General features: G+C 40.1%; 1 protein-coding gene across 1 annotated transcript in view; it reads left to right on the plus strand.

The window, feature by feature from the left end:
- Nucleotides 1–2,157: 2,157 nt before the first annotated feature.
- Nucleotides 2,158–20,508, plus strand: part of DMD (dystrophin) — a 1,304,666-nt gene continuing 1,286,315 nt past the window's right edge. The window contains exon 1 of the mRNA XM_087759563.1: nucleotides 2,158–2,302. Within this exon, the coding sequence (XP_087615689.1) occupies nucleotides 2,212–2,302 (91 nt within the window). The 5' untranslated portion in view covers nucleotides 2,158–2,211. The remainder of the gene's footprint in view (nucleotides 2,303–20,508) is intronic.

Raw genomic sequence — 20,508 nt, forward strand, 5'->3', positions numbered from 1 at the left:
ATACCATCTCCCCATGTGGGTTTTAAAGACAGAACAGACAACGTATGGGAGGCTCTGGATCGGCTGTTGAGTAATGCATGAATCCCATTTTAAATTCTGCAATGCTATGCTTATTATGGGGGAGAGGAAGGCACGCGCAAACTGCCGTCTTCCCTAAAGCACCAGAATGCAAAAAGAAAGTCCACTTAAAAATAAGAAGCAGAGGTCAAGAAAACAAGACAGACACAAATTACCGAATGTCTGGATTGCTGTGGGACTGGGAGAATCTATCTGATAGCTTAGGAAAAACTTGGGGGTTGGCGATAACAGGGTATTAAACAGAATGATGATATTGGAGGAGAAACTACAGACTCTTCTCACTAGCTGTAGTGCTGTAACCCAGCCTGCCATTTGATCTGTCAGGTTTTCTAGCAAGAACCCCTGTGGTGGGAGCCAAAATTGCATCACTGGAAGTTTGTGAGAGTTGGCACACACCAGGGGTGACCAGAGGGAATTGAAAATGGGAATATGGACAAAGAAATATGATATCTCTCCCCTGAATAATTGGAGGACAATTTCATGCCTTTTCTGAGTCTGAGTAATGCTTTTTTATTATTTAAGGCTGGCAATACTTCATTCTTTTCCCACTCACGTTCTTGGAGTAATAAACACTGATCATTACAAACAAAGCTGAAAAATACCTTTGGAAATATCAGACCGTGCAAAACTTCCCACCTACTTCATCTCATAAGACTCTTTATGAACAACAAGAGGGTGGAACCGAGCCATGAGACACCACCTGTGTGGAGGGTGTGCCCCACTGCTTCACATGGGGACAAGCCCCTTTCCTCAGGATCTGATTACCAGCATGTGCCTTGCTGCCTATAAAAAGTCTTCCTCTAGCTGTTTATTGTCTCTGACCTGGTTTTCTTACCCAGTTTTATTCTATTTAACTGTTATCTTCAGACAAGTACATTTCTTCTGATATACTCTGGCATGCACAAAGAGATTCAAGTCCTTTATCTACAGAAAGTACAAGTGGAAGCATACATCCTTTCTACAACTTATGCTTAATTTTCTGTCCCTCTGTATCTGTTTATGAATTATCTATGAATTGGTGTTAAAGCTGAGAAGCAGTTAGGCTAAATTTGTATTAAATATGCCACATTGTTGTCCTATAAACTAACAAATAAAAATAGGTGATTATTTGTCTTCTTAGTGTCCATACTTAAAGGCACAGTTTTTAAGAGCTTGGATTTCTGTTATAGGGAGAGTGAGCATTTAGATACACGCCAGCACATTTATTTCTTATCCCTGGTTGCTTCCCCCATGAGGCAATGCAAGCCACTTGGGGGCCCGGTGAGGTGAGGGAGACTGAGCAGAAAAGGCAAGTCCTGAATGTCAGTGTGGAGAGAAAATTGAAGGGAAAGGAATAACGGTGGGCTTGTGGGCAGCCGACCAAATTGACCTTTAATGGGAGGGTGCAAGGAAGCAATGCCAGCGGGAAGCGCTTTGTCCCTTGACTGGGATGACAGGGGACTAAGCCATCCCTTTTCCATATCAAACGCAAGGAGAAACGTTTTCCATGACCTCTTTTGCTAAAAACAGATGAAAGATTTGACAAGCCTGCAGGTACCAATGGGCTATCGCTCAGGGGGCTTCAGAGGTCTGCCCTGTCAGCGAAGCTGGGCCGGGGGAGCCGGGCGCTGCTCCGGGGTGCGGGCAGTGCCGCCTGATCGGGTCTGCAGGACCTTCGCCCCTCCAAGGAGGGCGAAGACGACAAACTCCGGCACGTTTTTCATTTATTCCCTGAGACTCGGCTCCCCGAAACCCGCGCACCCCTCTGCCGGGGGATTCCTCCCGACCTCCGCGGAGGCCAGCGCTGACTGAGTGGGGGTCCGCAACGCTGTACAGCCGTGCGGGTCCCCCCCAAAAAAGTTGAAATCCCCCTCCACCCCACAGCGACGCGGTGCCTTCGTCCCCGTTCCCCCCTCGCTACCGCGCAGGCGGTGCGGTGGGGGCCGCTCCGTCATTCCTGCCCCGCCGGGGGCCATTTGCTCGCTAATTGCTCCGCTCCTCATCGACCGCGCGCGGGGCGGGGGCGGGGGAGCCGGAGCCGACGCCCCGGAGCTATTTCAGGGCGGGCGTCAGCACCGCACCTGTCCCGGTTCCCCCGCCCGCCCATCGTCGTCTGTCTGTCTCCCTCCCTCCTCAGCCCTGCACTCCTCGGGCATGGCCGAGGCGGGACGCCCCAGCCCCGCTGCCGCCGGTAGGGACGAAGCCGCCGCCGATGAGTTCCGCGACATCATCCGCAGCCGGTCGGGTAGGCGTCGCTCCGCTCCGCTCCTCTCCTCCGGGCGGGCGGGGGTCTGGCCGGCGGGGCGGCGGGAGGCGGGTTGAGGGCGGCCCCGGTGGGGGGGAGCGCGGTAGAGCGGCTCGGGGGAGCGCGGGGGCGGCAGTTCGCTTTTTTTTTTTTTAAGTGCTCTTTTTTAATTTATTCTTATTAGCTCAACTTTTCCTTGCGCTGTGGAGCGTAGAAGGGGTTTGCCCGCCGGCTCGCTGGGCGGGTCGCGCATCTTTGTGACAGGAGAGGCGTTTGCGTCCCCCTCTCCACAGACGAGCGTCGCCCCCCGCCCCGGGTGTCCCCTGCCTCGGGCCGCGGTAAACGGGCAGGGTGGCTGTGCCGCTTGCGTTAGCGGGGCAGGTCGTTAAAGCTGTAAATGGAAGCAGCTGTAGCGTTATCCCACAGGATAAAGTTTCAGGTGCCTGGGCTCTTTTCGTTTAGCCCTGGAGAGAAACCAAATCTGTGGTAGTAAAGGTATTTATAGACCATTCAGCATTTACTCATTTGCAGCACAAGTGCATGTGGAGCTACAAATTATATTAACTCTTCTTGAAGCTGTATGTGCTTGCCCAGTAGACAAGCCTTAAAATAATGGTCTCCTTACACAGTTAAATGACTTTTTAAAAATGATCTGTGTTGTACTTGTTTTAAGAAACAGCAACAGAATACTTGCTATTATGGAATAACTAGAGCTGCTATGGGAAACTTAACTTTGAAAGTGTTGGGGTGCTACTAAGCAGAACTTCCAATTTCTGTGACAGGTTTTGTGAATGTTGTTTTTACTCCAGTAGTGTAAAGACACTCTTGCAGCAATATTCAGTGTTTTCCCACTGAAGTATCAGTGGTGCAATTCCTGGGTTGAAGATTTTTTGCTCCTGTAGCAAAGTGTTTCTTCTAATGTTAGAAGCCTACTGCACTTCTCATACTAGCTGCTTCTCCTTCAGTTTGGCATTTAAAAGGATGGGTATTGCCCTGGTGGGGTTGAGTGGCTGTTCAGGTGGTGTGTGTGTGTGGTTTGGTTTTTTTGGGTGTTTTTTTTTTTTTTAAGACCTGCTTTTGGGTCTTTTATCTAAGTCCTTGCAGTGTGAAGAGATTGTGAAAGAAATAAGTGTCTGGTGAGCTATCTCCATAGTCATTCCTGGTTAGGCTGGTTGTGTTGCCTCTTATAGCAGCACATGTTTCCTATTCCATACTTAGCTCACAGTTTGAGGGGTGTAAAATGCAGGATGAGTACAATGCAAAGAAAAGCCCTTTTCATTTAAAGGGTTGTCCTGTTATAACTGTCCTGTTTGTGTATCTGGGCAGTTGCTGGTTAGAGATGAGAGAACTTGAAGGCTGACAAAAATAATATATTCAGGGTCATGTGATTTCCAGGAAGTGAAGTTGTAGTTAGTAACTTTACTGTTGGGTATTTACAACTCTCTGAGCTGGGAGCGCCTTCTTCCTGCTTTTTTTTTTTTTTTCTTATAGCTAGTAACTACTTTGAATGTTAAGTTTGATTTCCTGTTTTAAAAAATCATAATTGAGAACAGACACTCTGAAAAGCTAGACAAGAAATGTTACCTATGTGTTTCCTAATTATCCCTTATTCTCTGTTTCACTTGGGAAGTCTGTTTCCAAATCAACTTTGATGGCAATATGTTGGGTGTATGGTGTCATAAGTGTAAGATCTCAAATAGCTCTAAAATGTTTTTCCAGTTTCCTGCTATAAAGTAGTATTAGAATTTAGATGTTAGCAGTAGACATGGAGAAAACATTTGTGCTTCTTAATTGGACACAATTCCCTGGTCTATTCCCTATGATGAATAAGAAACAGGATCAGTTTAGGGATCATAGAATTATTCCAGATGTTTATAAGCCTGAAGAGATGAGAAAATTCAATTTCCATGGTGATATTCATCACAGATATACCTTTTTTTTTTTTCCCCAGCAATATACCCCACAGTGATCTCTTACTCCTGTTTATCTTTCATCGTGATCATCTAACTTTGAAATGCATTGCTTAAAATCTGACTACGGATTTGGGGAGAAATAATGTAGAACAAATTAACACAGCTGTTTGCACAAGTAAACTGAGAAGAACTTGATGAGATAGTGTTTGCAAGCCTGAGGATAGGTTCATTTTGTTTTGGGATTTTCTGTAACCTATTACCTAGGTAAGAAATTTCTGGAGTTGGGATGCTCCATTTGTTTGAACATGTGTTCACCTTGAACAATTTTAGATTGGAAGTTTTAGGAGGGCTTCTTGGGAGTGAAATGCTGGCACAGCCTTCTTAACCACGTAGTAATGGTAAGGAGGCTAAATTGTTCTCAGGAGGCACTTTCCAGGCCTGCAGAAAGGATTTTGTGATCCAGTAGGGAAGCTCTTGGTAACTGAAAGTGAAGCTAGCGCAGTAAGTCCTTGGAGATTTGGGGCATCAGATACTGAAGGAGCTTTAAAAGTAGATAGTATCCCACTTGTTTTTCACTCTGTTTATATTGATTCCATGCTTCAGGGGTCTGCTGCTTTCTGGCATGGTGTGGAGCGAATTTTTGTCCTCCTGGATACAAAACTTGACCTCTGGTAGGTGCAGGTTTTGCCTTTTCATAAAGCTAGAGAAAAGATACGGTAGAATATGTTGAGGTACTTGCCATATAAAAATACTCTATGCTCCTATTTTTTGAGGTCTTATTCAAAAGCTCAGAGCACCAATATTTTAAAAAGGTGAATAGGCTGATGCAGATAGCATTAATCTGGGCATCCTGCTGTCTCTTCTAGGTAAAATAATTGGAAAAAGTTATGAAGATTCACTTCATGTAAAGACAAAATAAAATCTTAAAATTAAAGCTTGTTAGTACAATTTAAGGGAAAGCAGGCTCTGCCAAATACTCTTTCTGTTAACAAGTTCTCTTGATAAAGTATTTTCTTGCAGTATATTACAATACAAAAAGAACTTATACTAGCAATAAAATAGTAAATTGTTTAAAAGCCCCAAAACTGTTGTATTGCGAAAGTTGCTGTTGGGGAATTGTAATGGAATTGGGTTATCCCTGTTGCATCTCCATGGGGATAGTTATAGTTCCAACACTAACTCATCATTTTTCACTTCCACTCATATGGAATGGCTTGGGTTGCCTGGGTGTTCGAAGAAGATTCATGCAAATGCAGAGCTTAGGAGTGAGGAATGTAAGCTGTGCTGCCAGAGAGAGGGACTGTACCAGAGAAGAATTTAGTGGTCGCTGCAGGGGCTCCATTCAGCATGTGCTTGTAATGTAATGACATAGGAAAATAGGTGTAGGAAAGCTATTTTTGACTCTTGTATATGACATGGCTGATTCTAGTATGTGGAATGTATTTAAAAAAATCCACAAAAACTGAGATCCAAGGTGAATGTCTATGGAGCTCAGCTAGTAATTTTTTAATCTTTTTCTGAGAAGTTATAGAACTGACTTCATTACTTTTCATGAGTATATTCATGGGCAGAAAATACTGGGTGCTGAAGGCCTAGCAGGGGAAGGCACAACAAGAAGGGAAAAGTGAAAGCTAACAAATTCATATTAAACCATGTGATATCTTGAGCAGGGAAGATGGTTAACCTCTGGGGATACATCCAGCATCTCTAGAGGTGTTTGAGCCAGCACATGGTACTTTTTAAGTTGAGCTTTATTGAAATGCAAGTTACTGGACTCAATACTTAAGAGCCTGTCATAAATCATCAGTCCAGTCATCTGTCTCATGGTCCCTTCTGGCCATAACAGTATTCATTTGTGAACCTTCTCTTAATAGAAGAACATTTTGCTACCTGGCTCGTTCAGTTTAATGCTTGCCATCTGAACTGGGCCTTCCCCAGACCTGATGGATCACCATGTTCCTTGCTGGTGTGAGACTTAGGCTGAGCATCCTTCCTTTGTCCTGTGTGTGGGTGCTGGCAATTCTTAAAATACCGGTGCTAAACCAGAATCCATCTGGGTCTCAAGGTTAGTGGTCTAAGATCAATCCAGACAGCTGTTAAGTTAGTATTAGCAAAAAGACAGTGTAAAACAACTGCACATGTGAACGTGTTACAAGTTGTGGTCACTTCCCAAACAATTATTAAACATGCCAGTCTAGTAAGTGTGGATCTTTAATGTATTGTACTTGATGTCATGCTTGTTGAACACATGGAGACCATGCTTGGGGAAATAGATGTTGCAGAACTTAATAAAACCATCTTTGATTTAATTTCTCTGAAGAACATGTGGTTTCCATTGCCCAGAATTTCTTTCCTGGCTATACAGTAAAATACCACCACCAAGTCTCAAATGCATTTGGATGCTTGCTACATAAAAAGACGAATTGTTTTAAAAACCAATACAAGTACAACTCAAAGCAGAGAGTGGTTTTCTGCAACAACAACAACAAAGATCTCCATGCTGTAAGTACTGTCTCATCAATTTAATGAAGATTTAGATTTTATTATTACTGTTGCAGAGCTTTGTAACTGTAATCATGATTAGCAACAAAAAGCCCTCTAATTTCTTCAGTTCATATGCAGCCTTTAGAAAAAGGGCTTAAGACCTCATTTTTCTTAACTTCTAGTGCAAAATTATGTAGATCTGGAGCAAGCTGCTGTTATGACATGATGACTTTGCTTAGAAGAATGATTTGATGTAGTTCGGGGTTTGTGAGTAAGGACTCGATATCTCCACGTTTCCTTCTGCTAAATTGCATGACTTAAGGTTTTGACTGGAAGACAACTGTTCTGGTCTTTATACAGAATAACAAATATTAGGAATTGGCACTAAGCAGTGTTAAACAAGTATATATTCTGGACGCTTGGTTTCCTTTTGTACTTTAATGCCATTAAAAGGTATAGATACAATATACAGTGGTGATACAGATAGTTAAATAGGCATATAGAAGTTCTTCTCCCTTCTTTCTCCACCTTGCTCCCCCAGTTTCATTGGTGTGGAAACTGTAGGTGACTAGAGCTGTTAGTACATATCCCAAACTGAGTAACTTGAGTGGGTGCTTCTCCCTTTCTCCCTCAAGCATCTGGAGACCTGACAGAGTTCCACAGGTTTGTCAGTGCAGAGGGAACAGCATGGGATGTGCTCTGCCTGTTTGGCTGAAGCACATGTCACACTCCCCCTCCAGACAATGATGCCTGGTGAATGTTAGCAGTATGTCTGAGGGGAAAACAAATGAATTGACAAATGGTTCTTTATAACAAAGTGTATATGCTGTATCTGAGGTGTAGTAACTTGCTGATCAGGGGAACCTTGTCTGCCAGCACAGCTTTGCTGTGCTGATGACCACGATGTGATCATGCCAGGGTGCTGGGACAGAGCGTTCACCATGCCCGAATGTGCGTGCTGCTCGTTGTCAGTGTGTTGAAATGGCATTCACGGAGTGCTTCTGGGTGAGAAGGTAAGTGATATCTCTGCTGAATCTGTCTGAGCTTTAGTGGCATGCTGGTGTGGCATTGCTACCCAAAGAGTTGGATCCCCTTCAAAAATAAAAGAAATACCTTCGTGGCTGCTGAAGGTAGAGATTTGGCTCTGATGAATCACGAGTAGTGCTTTGCACTGAAGGGAGACTTGTATGTGATATCTTTATTCCTGAAAGTGCTGTGTGTGGGAAGAACTGTGGATTTTATCCAAAACGGCTTTAGGGGCTGAGCCAAGTGACTGTTTGAGGGGAAAGTACAGGGTCCATGGTCCTAAAGCTCATGCATGTGTAAAAATAAATATCTTGTGTATTTATTTATACATAAATATTTTTACATACAAAATTTGGTTTTGGATGGGTATACTTTCATGTCACTTAAAGAAAAAAAATGTGCTGATAAATCTGAATGAAACAGAATTAAAATGTGGATATAAACTGTTCAGAGTAATTCCTGGCCTTGCCTGTTCAGTCATGGCTTTGTGGGACACTTGTAGCATGCAGAGCAATTGTAGGACAAAAGCCACTAGTGATGCAGTAGCAATATCCTGTTCTTGTTCATATCACTTCAGGACATAGATTTGCTGGATCTAATAAGCAGAATGAACTGCTGATTTTAGCCTGAAAGTTGGGATATGGCGAAACGAAGTTTCTGGTAATGTTTACAATCACAGCCTGTAAAGGTGTCTTGTAGGAGGTAATTTTTAAGTATGTGGTTTAGATGTGTAAAAGAACTTCATCACTGAAATCAAAATGATTTTGCTGAGTTTAGGACTTCATCCTGTGCTTTAAACTATTGTGCTCCTTTTTTTCCCAAATAAGATTAGATTATTTATGCTTCTCTTGATGGAATTAAGTTTCCAGCTTGTTTTGCTTTTCTCTTATTTTGAGGCATTTCCATTATTTCTATTATACTTAACAGGCTTTATTTCTTTTTATCAGAAGGAGAATCTAACCGTGCACCATGTAATCTCCTCATCTTGGTATAGTGGATGCCTTACTCTGTAGGCTGAAAAATTGACTTTTGGATAGTTAAGTGGATTTTTTTCCCTATTTTTGCATTTAAAAAGCATGGAGTCTGGTATGGTCAGAAGTACTGATCACTTGCAGCTTCTGGTAGTACTCAGTCATTTCAGTCTGAACAGAACTGGAGCAGAGGTAAATCACTCCTAAAACCATTACCATAATGTCCTAAAACTTAACTCCTGTTAAGTGGTAGTCTCTGCTCAAAAATGAGCATTTTATTTCAATGGTAAAAGGTCATTTAAACAACAGATTAGTTAAGGTATTAAACTTAGTATCTTGCTCTTTAAATATCTGGTTTTTAATTGCCTACCTTCTGTATACTGTTGCCTTGGCACCAATATTTTTGTATGCTAAAAAGTTCTGATATTTCAAATGTAAATCTAAAGCAACACTGTAGGTTTCTTAAACTGGCTTTAGAATTGCAACACCTGTAAACAATTAGCACTTTAGCTAGTTAAGTGCAGGTATGTGGGTTCTTTCTTGTGTACTACAACTGATTCTATTCTGTAGATACCTACCCATATTTTGTGGTTAGCTGTAAGACTTGTTGGACATTAAAGGTAATGGATTTATTTTCATTAAAGGGGTCTCTGGCATTAAGTAACTTTGAAGTATGAATGTCTTCCTTGTAAAAGCTAAGCTATCTCCTACCATGTACCAAAGTCTGCATGTGTGGTGCTCCATCTGTAGTTGAATCTATGTAATTACTTTAAATAAAACCCCACCTCTTATTTCTGGAGCTTGATGGGCAGTGTGCTGTTTTGTGTAATCTGGGAAAAGTACTGTACTGAATTTCAACGTTAGTTTTATGCTGTCCTTATCCTATGTGATTGATGTCAAGAGCACAATGTGATTGAGTTATGCTGCAGCATGCAGTCAGATACCGTAAACAGTATTATCTGCATAAAGTCTTGGAAGTGGTTCCTGGGCTGCTTCTAAAGTGCACTTTGGCTTGGATATTGAAGCCATAGTTTGGATCATCATTTTTAAATATCAATCTGTTTATTAGGCAGATAATACACTAGTTTACAATTCAATCAGTCTTCCAAACAAGAAAAGAAATTAGTTAAGAAATATACAGTAACTAAAGCAAGTTTATATTTTGTTTGTAGCTTGCAAAAGCTCTTTGTACCTCTTGTTCAGTCAGTGTATGTGGTCCTTATCAAACAGGAAGTGTACTCTTATCAAATTATTTAGGACGTTTGTCCTACCTAGCAATTTTCATTTCCACCTTGTTGTACAAGGAGAAAAAGGGAAAAAAAATGTAAATCAGACTTTCCCCAAACCTAGTGTTCTACCTGAGTTTAAGATAATGATGGATGGGAGGAGGAGCTGTAAGGAATGTGAATTAGTGAAAACTTCTGGATGAGCTGTGACCCCAAATAAACTTGCTGCAAAGAATGTCTGGAATTGTTTTATTCAAAAGGCAAGGCATATTTTAGGAAATAATATCTGACTTTTATCTTGAGGCAGTATATTAACAAGCAATCATTGAAGTGAAACTGTTATTTAGCTATGACTTCATGACTTTGTGACGTTAACTTTTTGCTAGATGATGGAGTCTGCCCTTTTCATTTTTCTCTAATGCCAAGGCAAACTTGCTATTTTGATGTTTGGAATTTATCAAACTGCTTACAAATGGATTAATATGACATTTCAACTTTAAGTCATAAGATCAGTAGAAGTAGGCTAGCATAATAAAGGTTGTTAAATAAATTTATATTCAATAGTATTTTTGTTCTTGATGGCCCACATCTGCTGCAAAACATCTTCATGAACTGTCTTCAGCCTTGCAGGCTGCCTTTAAAGTGTGAAGCGCAAATCTGTATGTCTATGACCTAAACCTGTTTCTTTAGTCCCAAGTGTGCCTTACAATTCTAGGGGCATCCTCTCTTTAAGCTGTCTAGCATCACTGTAAGCACATATGTTCCTGAAAAAAAACCCTAGCAACTGGGAAAACAAAATCTATACAGCACTTCTGTTTTTATGTTGGTTTTTCCACCCACAATAATTAGGCTAATTCAATTAGGCTTTGTGTGATCTTTCCACTTTTATCTCAAATGTAATGTTTTGCTGAACACTAGAGGGAAATAACTAAGGATTGGCAATGTGCACTTGCAAAATATTAAATTATTCAGCTGAATGCTAGCTGCCACCTCAGAAGGATTTCTGGTTGTTGTGGAAATCAAGTTGTGTGGATTTAAACAATGATAACTTCATAACCTTGCAACTCTGGAAAAGTCTCACTGGTTACTGCTTGTCTCCAGCTTGACTGAAACGGCAGTGCTGTGAAAATCCTGTGAATATGCATAAGACTTACTGCTTGGTTGGGATTCTTTCCCCATGGGTTCCTGCACCCAACAGATGGGTGAAGAACACTTCTGTGTGAAAAAACTTTCTGGTCTGCTTCCCAATCCATCTCGGACTTGCTAAATTTATGTTAATACAGTCATATTTTTCCCCCTCCTGTTTATGATGTTGATGGCCAGCAACAGCAATAATGGCAGTAGTACTGGAAGATGCCCTGTCCTCTGGGATGACTGCTGGGTTCTTTGTTGGTTTTTCATAGCTGTGAAGATTATCAGTAGTGCAGAAAAGAGCTACAGGTTGAGGCCTGGTAATACTGCACTGAAATATGCTACTTGCTCATTATCTGCATGCTGGCTTGATTGGAGCTGTGCAATGTGGATATAACCTGAGGCTGCTTCTGTTGAGGTAGGCTCCTGTGCTTCCACACTCCGAAAGTAATTGGAAGAGTATTTGCTTCATTAGAGATAATTAAAGGAAACACTGAGTACTAATTGGATATAAAGTCCTACAGTAGAAGTTGCTAAACTTCCCCTACCCCCTTGGGGAAAAAGAATGAGAACTGGTTGTTTGAATACAACCAGATGGGTAAATGTGATGGCCCTTAGGCAGTCTTCTCCCTTCCCACTGAGCTATCCCATATGATCTTGTCTAGAATTGTGGTCTTATGGGTTTCTACCATGTGTCCTGCTACACAGAAATGAGTCCACAAAAGGAGTGTGAGGTTACGATTTGCATGGCAGTGTAGAAAATTAATTCATCACTATGATTGCCATTTGGCTGATGGTTAAACAGAGACATAGATAATACTAATGCATTCTTCTTGCAAGACTGAGAAGTCAATTAAACCCCATGCGGCTGAGACAGATCCCTTTTCATCAAGATTTCTTTCAAGGCTCATGTGACTTCTTCCAGATAATAAATTAGCAACTGGGAATGGAATACCAAAGCCAGTTCCATTCTTTAAACTCTTAATACAAGCTCCCTCAGGATACTTTGGGGAAAAATCAGCTACAGTAGGTTTTTAGTGTGCCCCCCCCCCTCCCCCTTAGAAATTGGTTCAAAAAAAAAAAAAATAAAATTCCCTGACTCATTTAGAATTATGTAAAATAGTCTGCTGGAAAGTTCTTAGTGATGTGATATGTCAGGATTTCAATCATCTGTTGTGGGAAAGAAGAGAAGGTACAGTGCATAGACACATGACTACTGCAGTCAAACAACTAATTCATATTCAAAACATAAGCACTCACCAGGAAGAGTTTAAAGCTTCTGCAAATCTAGAGTATTTTAAAAGCTCCAGAGCTTAAGTTTTGTGAAAGCACTGTATTTTTGTGTCTAGGCTTTTTAAAACAATTATTTCTGCTTAATGATATTAACTATTTTCATCTCTTGTAGCTGTTGTAATTTGAAAAATACTTCTGAGTTTTAAACTGTTCACTTCCTGAAATTGTATTGCAAATTATTCATTACATATGTTATAATAATGAAAGGGGATGTTTCTGAAGTATGAATCTGTATCAACACTGAAATCCCAACTTCATTATGAAAGATGACCCTAATGCTCCTTTTCCAAAATGTTATACCTTCTAGCATCCTAAACAGATAAGGCTATATGTCAATCAAACTACAGAGATATGATATTTAAAACTCAGGCTTTGTCTTTTGTGAGTACCTCTTAGAGCTAGTGGAAAGAAGGATTCTTAATTATATCTGAAACTGAAAAAACATTTGTTATTGCAAAAGTTGTTATTTAAGAAAAGTAAAGCTCATCAAGAATTGCAGCCGTGGAATGGGGAGCCCAGCTTCAGCTAAGCTTTGAATTACTTGCCAGTACATGCCAAACAGAGACTGGGGAGCACTCTACTCAATATAGGTCTACAGAAAATCCCTGAAAACCTTCAGCTTGTAAGTGTGAAAAACCAGACATCCTCTCTTTGCTTCCCGGACTGTAAGAGAAAGGCTAATTGAGTTTCCTGGCCATAGCAGTGTGATATGTTGCAGTTCTGACTTCGCAGTGTTGATTAACTACTGTTAATCTATTTATAATGGAGCAAGATGAACCTGCATTGTATTTCAAATGTGGATGGCTATTCTCTGATGAAATCCAACTTTGCCTCATATTCAAAGTCTGACTGAGCCTAATCTGTTGAGCAGGCTTTCCTCTGACTTCAGAGGATGCTTCAGCAGGTACACCTGCCTCCAGGGCTCATGTGCCACTGCTCTGTACCCCAGAGCCTGACTTACAGCTCCATCATATGGAGTTGAGGGTCCTGTCAGAACTTGGTGCAACTCACTGAAGTTAACAATGCTTACAAGTAAAGTTACAACTTCAGCACAGGCTGCTCTTGCATAGTGTAACTGCCAACGGTCTGAACTGTAGGCTGGGCGCTTGACATATTAGCCCTAATTGCTAGACCGTGTCCCAAAACCAGCGTGATGGTAGCTGATGGCACTTCTGGAAATGGAATACCATGTGAACAGTATTATATCATAAAAGAAAGTACAGGATGTAGTAGTACCCAAGTGATTGAAAGTAGTGGGTGGTTGAGTATTCTAGTAAGTGGGATTCTAGTATAGAAGTGAAAGGCTTGCTTGTTTGTTGCAAATGCTCTGGCGGCAGTTCCTTGCCAGAGCACTGTTAATAAAGGAGAGCTGAAGACTTAAAATAGACAAATGTATTCCTTGTATGTAACACCATGAATGTGTGGCAGATAGTACTATTGTTGGAGTGCTGTATTAGTTTAAAAAAAGTTCTGAAGCTATAACTGCTAAATACTACTAGAACTAGTGTATACTATGTGCTTCTACCTAGACAGGTAGAAAATTTGTGAAAAGTATAACATGTAAAAATCTAAATTAATTGACAGTGACTGGATGGAAAGGAATACGTAGTTCTCTCCTGTGTCTCAGGTATGTATGATATATACATATGCTCACTGGGGAAGAAAAAGAAAAGTTTAATTTCACTTTCAGGTTCCTAATTAAATATTTTCATGTAATTCAATTAGAATGCTGCTGGCAGCAGTTTACACAACACTTGTCAAAGTAAAGAGCAACTTGGCGTATTTTCGTTTTCAGAACTTCAAGTGCCAAATCATTTAAATCCAATCAGATCCTAAAACTGGCACTGGAATTAAACCTGCCTTTTTTTGAGGTTACCTGTGTAAGAACTAACTTCAGACATTTAATACAGACATGAGTGACTGGAAGGAGGATATCCCTTTACAGGGTTGTTGTGAACCAGAAATTGCATTGACTTACCTTCAGTGAGTATGCAGCTTATTTAATGTGATGAACAAACCATATAAGCCTGAATACACCGGAAGGCAACAAAAGCTGTGAGTTTTCTAGGTATAATTATGCATGGGATTTGATCTGTTTCTTCCCCCCTGCCCTGATGGGAAGTTTATCTACTTATTGCTGTTCATAAGAACTTAATGCTAAATTCAGCTGTTTCTTCAATGCATATATTTGTTCAAAGGTAGACTATTCAAGCATGAACCAAAAGACTTCAGAGTCAATTATCAAAATCAGTAGAAAATGCAGGTGTGTGAAATGTTTCTTTTTTTACATAGGAAACATGCTTGATGTTTAGTAATGAACCAGCTCAAGTTTATATAATGAAGAGTTTTGTATTTGACATTTGTATTTGATTATTTGAATGCTGAGTTTCTGTCTCAATTCAGGAAAGTTTACTGGCAATACCATACAATCACTCACTTCTAAAATACAGCACCAGTACTGACATAATGCTTATGAGTGAATTTTGAGTTGTTTCATAGCACATAGTTTATCCCACACATTGTCTTGCCCGTGATGCTTGGAGTAGGGTTCCAAACTCCAGTGTTCTGTGAAATGAATATATTTTTACTGACTCCACTGATCAGCATATCTGTTTAAGATCCCCGTCCCCCCCCACCGAAGGAATAAAATCCAGTGATCTGTGATTTAATAGAATCCTGTTATATTCAAGTATATGTTTCAAAGCAATAACTAAAGTAGGCTCTTGGTTAAGAGAGCTCTATTTTCTTATTTTAGGAGAAAATTAGTGTCTTCTAATAGTTAATATCCATAGCTTTCTTTCATAGGACTGTGTCTTAATTAGAATTGATATATTGGTGTTTTGAAGAGTAAAGAGGTCAAATACTAGTTTAAACATAATAACTGACAAGTCTAAGATATTAAAAAAAAAAAATCCCCCCCCAAACAACAACAACATAAACCTCTGTATTCTCTCCTGGTTTATCTTCCTTTAGTCAGGGTCATGTTTACCTGTGTTCCTAGGTCCATTAATACATTTTTGAATTCTAGGGCATCAATTTCCTGAGAAAGCAACTGGACCATGCCTCTTTGCTTAACAAAGGTAATTCTGAGATATAGCTTTATAATGTCCTTGAGTTATCTCAGTATATGCTTTTATCAAAAATATGATACAGCTATAATGCAAGCATAGTTCAAAGGAAAATTGCAATAGTAACACAGAGTACAAGTTCAGCTTGTCTTTTTCCTCTTTTGTCCAACCTTAACAAACCAAAGCACCAGTGGAGTTGAAGGAGGGAGTGCCTACACAAGATGGAAGTTGTCCTTTGTCAGTACTGTGTTTATTGGCAGAATGTGTAGAATATATATAGTTTTTCCTTCCTGATGAAGTTTGTTTCCATTTTGCCATAGAATCATAACTCCTTTGTTAACCACAGAAAAACAGATTTAAGTTAAAAGTTTGCTGTTCTCTTAGAGTATGAGACTGCATTATAAATGCTTCCTGAATTTGACCATACTTTATTTACAAAAAAACCCATGTGCCTGTGTGTAAAAACATACAAGGTTGAAAGACACAGCCCAGGAGTGTACCTTGGGAGATGGATGTGCTTCTGTGTTCTTCCCACCCTCTGAATTCTGCATGGCAGTCAGTAGAGCAACCAAGACTAGGAAAAATCTTACATATAGCCGTATAACCCTGATGTGTACTATACTGAAATGGAGACTGAGGCATGTGAGAGAAGATCCAAAGCTTTTTAGCAGCATTTTCCCTCTGGATGCTGCTCTTTTTAGCAGCATTTCCCTCCTGCATCCCCCTGGATGTAAGTTTCTATACTGAGAAGAATGTCTTGGACAGAAATTGTGATGGTAACAGCAGTCAGATGAGTGTTGGGATCTATGGTTTTCTTTCCAGGTTGGCTCTTGTCTGCTAGTGTGGATTGGGCAAGTCCTGTAGCCTGTTCTCCCTCTCTATGAAATAGAAAAAATAGCACTTGGGACAGTGTTTTGGGAACATGCATGTGTGTGTTTTGGTAGCTTTTTTTCCCCCCTGGTACGTCTCAACATCAGAGATGCATTAACAGTTCTACTGCATTTTGTAGTACAATACAATAAATAACTAGCTGGCTAGTAAACTGTAGAGGAGACATGTCCTGGAACATGGAAAAGGTAACACAGAAAATGGACTCCTTTCTTTCAGTAAGGCAAACCATTATCCTGGTGAGATTTTGTGGGTTTTTCTTTTTTCTTTTCCTTTTTGAAGCCCTGTCGTTGAAATCATTTGGCTATACTGAATCCCTGCTTTTTGTGTAGAACAAGAAAGAAGAATCTCACCCTCATACACTAGTAGAGCTGAAAAATAAGGATCAATCAGTATCTGTTACTTTGCCTTCTGTCCGTAGATAAAGCTCTGCACTCGGGGGCTTGTCTTACTTCAATATTTAGGATTGGAAGTTAAGCGTTGCAGAGTTTTTGTAATGCTTTCAGGGGTAAAGTGACATGTTGACTTATGAATGTGTCCTTTAAAAATACTCTGGCAAATGTTAGTAGCGGTAACCCCTTTGTGGGGGAGGAAGAGGGATTGGGCTGAAAGGAGCAATCTCAGTTGAAGAACAACACAAGCAGTTCTGCAGAAGCTTGCATCCTGTCCAGTTCTGCACAGAAGTGTCCTGGACATCTTCATTACACAACATATGATTTTAATAATGTTGTATGAAGGAGTAGAGTAAGGGTTGTGGAAACTGTAGTTCACAGGAACAAAAAAGTGAACGCTTTCCAAGAGTAGAAGTGGATTTTATGCAAGTCGCTAAAGCTGGAAAAAGGTGTTGAAAAATTCTGAAGTACATGTGTAAGATGTGGTGTTGTAGTATCATGGATTGCTCTAACACACAAAGAATACACAAACTTCTAGAGTCCTTCATCTGACTTCTCAGAAAAAGGGGAGAAATTGTGCAGATGGTACTGCAGCAATGGATGTTAGCCTAAACTGTCTCAACGTTCAACAGAAGAGTATGGAGCTGTAATTTAATTGTATAAAAATTTGAAGAACATAAACCACCTTGGTTTAAGAAGTCTTTGGAAATGAATATTTTATTTGCAGAACCACATCTCCTGCTCTCAAGTTTCACAGCAGCCTATGATGCTAATCCTACTTAGATGGTTATATAACCAGTTAGTGGTAGGTGTTATCAACTTGTTGTAGCCTTGAAGAGTTTAGTATTCAATCAACGCATTGTTTGTGGAGAAGGTTGCATGGTGAAGGATGTGGATTAGAATTTTGGTCATTTTCCTGTGTGTGTGTCTCTCTAATTACGAAGTATGAAGTATTCTCTCTATTGCTAAATGCTTGTCTAACTAGATTTTCTAACTATAGCTACATGTAATGTGGAAATCTTGAATAAAAAGAGTTCAAGCCCCTGTCCTATAGTTCCTATGCCCGAAGGTGGCCAGTTACTTGAAAAGACACTTTATCCTAGAACTAGCTATACCAATTAGATAATCAAACTCCTGTCTAGTAGTGAGAGATGTTTCAAAAAGGTGGAAAATCATGTAAATAACCGCATAGCATGGAAAATTGGATCCCCATTGCTTCACAGGATAGTTATTACCAGAAGAAACCAATACACTTCCAGTAGCAATTTTCCAGTGGTATAAAGAATGGAAATGTAAGTTTAGCAGAGTGAAACTCTATGGAAAATTGTAAACTATTGAACTTCATTTTAGAAATAAACAGTATATGTTGCTTGTGGTTGGCCTCTTGAGGAGTAATTGGCCTTTTTGAGATCATAAAGGGCTGATACTTCGTGAATGCTGCTTCAGTAAGTGAAATCTTATTTATCTTAATTGAAGCTTGAAAGTAATTTGATTAGAGGGGAAGGCTTTTAAAGACTTATGTTTAATGTTATATTTTCTTGTTGAGATTTGTGGAGTAAATGTCAAAATGTTGTCATGCTGCAAGTGAAGCTTTTTGAGCCCATTCCTTCAAAGCAAAAGAGATCCAAGACTCTTGGACTGTCAGTTGGTTTATATGTGTTTAAAGCCTTAGAGTATGTTTTGGGGAATGTCCTGGAGCTTTTGGCCCTTTCTATATTACAGTTTTTTGAATATATTCACACTAAGCATGAGACTTGAACAACTATTAGAGTTTTAATGGTCAGTGCTACAATGAGGTAGCAAATCCTGTCAAGCTATCTTTTTAAAACAAACAAAAAACCCACAAAAAAACCCCTTTAATTCAGAGCTGTTGGAAGTGATGTCTTAAGCTTTTTGTGTACTTGCCCATTCTCTGATGGAAGCTATTAAAGGCAGACCCAAATACTTCAGGTTAAATTCTGCTCCTGCATCCATAAGGATTGACTGGAATGCAGTAGGACTCTTGTGTCGGTAAGAAAAGGGGAATCACTGTTTTGTATAGTAGAGTTGAACTTTTGTTGTTGTCCTTGTTTTTAATCAGAACTTCATTCAGATTATTTTTGTTTTGTACCGTAATTTAAAACCCAGTTAGCTGTACCCTAAACCCATGTAGCCTGACTTCTGGTGGTGATGAGATGGAGCCCTTTCCTACCCAGAGGCCTACATGAGTGAAGTTCAGATTTTGACTGATGGCCAGATATGGCCTGTGTTGTCTGGAGGTGGTGTAGGCATAAAAATTATTAGTATAGGGAAGGAGGATTCCCTGGTCTTGGGTTTGCTTTACAATTTTGTGGGTTTTTTTTCAGCTACGTTATCCACCTATGTGCATTCCCTTACAAGATACATACTCTAGCATAGCGCTATAAGTGCTCCAATTTTAATAGCTCTTGCTGGAAGAGGTTAAGAGGAAAAGATACGGAAAAATCTATTCATCTTTAGAAAGATTTCTTTTAAGTGCTTTTCCATAACAAGTTTTTTAAATATTTAATGCAGTGTAAACATAAACAGATATTCTTTTGCAAGGAATAACTTCATTAAATATCTGTTCAAAGCAGATGCATATATGTTGTAACATAACAGGAGGACTGGAAGGTGCTTATCTAAGGAAGAGCAAATGTATTCTATAAAATGATCGGATAATAGATGTCTAAGTTTCTAGCTTGCAAGCTCTTTCTGGAGCTCGCTTAATGGGACTGTAGACCCCATAAGCTTTGCAGCAGAGTATTAAATGTGCAGACTCAATGGGGCACATATCATAAGTTAGCATACATACACAGGAGTATATTTGCGTTGTGACTCTCAATCTTGCATACATATGTGCACAATTGAATCTCTCATGAAGAATGTAATTTACAACCTAGTGAAATTCTCTAGGCTATAAATTTTGGTAAGCACTGCTTTTTCAAGGTTCATGTCCTGTATGTCTTCCTGTAAATGTGCTTTCTCAAATGCTTCTTTCCCTGGACCTCTCTGATTCATGGGAGACTAATGGGGGGATCCCTTTTGATTTACCATCTGTGCTGTAAACTCTCTTCACAAATCCCTGCTTGCTCCCCATCTTCTTCGATGCTACCTATAATGCACTTTTATGTGTGGTAGCTGCTGCTTGCCCTGAGTGATGGCACTTGTTCTCAGGCTGGCTGGTGATGATGGCCTTTTCACTTGCATTTGATTGCTAGGTTATGTATTTTTGAAGTGTGTGGTCACGTGTATCCATGAGACTCTTAAGGTTATGCCTCTCTGCTTCTGATTTTTGCATACTCAGTACTGGATCTTGGAGATAGGATCAATAGGAGGAGAGTTTAAAATACTGTTAAAGGGAATTATTAAACTGTGAAAGCTCCAAAGACTGCTTGTGTCCTAAGCCTCTGTACACGTTCACTTTGAATTAGTCTGGCAAAAGCCCTTTCTGGTCTATAAAAATCTATGAAATTGGTGTTTCCCTCTAGACTATGATCCTAGCTGGACTATATCTGTCCCTTCAGAGACAGGTGTTAGGCTTTCAATGCCATGAGATGTGTTGCAGTTGGCTTTTCTTTCAGAAAGTACTTTATATCACTCTAGCCTGTTACTCCCTTTGAATCAGTTATCATGAGTGAAATCTATGTGGAGCAGTAAGTCATGATTCTGTATACAAGTGGCTGAAACGTGTGGTGGCTCATCTATGGGATTCTTCCTGTCAAAGCTGTTTTGTACCCCCTCCCTCCAATTACTTATTACTGCACCTCTGAAGTCTAATCTCAGCCATGGAGAAAACGACTGAAAGAAGGGTGAA

The sequence above is a fragment of the Nipponia nippon genome, unplaced genomic scaffold, assembly GCF_047370975.1.
Source record: "Nipponia nippon isolate SJK-2023a ecotype South Korea unplaced genomic scaffold, ASM4737097v1 scaffold_2, whole genome shotgun sequence".
NCBI classification, from domain to species: Eukaryota; Metazoa; Chordata; class Aves; order Pelecaniformes; family Threskiornithidae; genus Nipponia; species Nipponia nippon.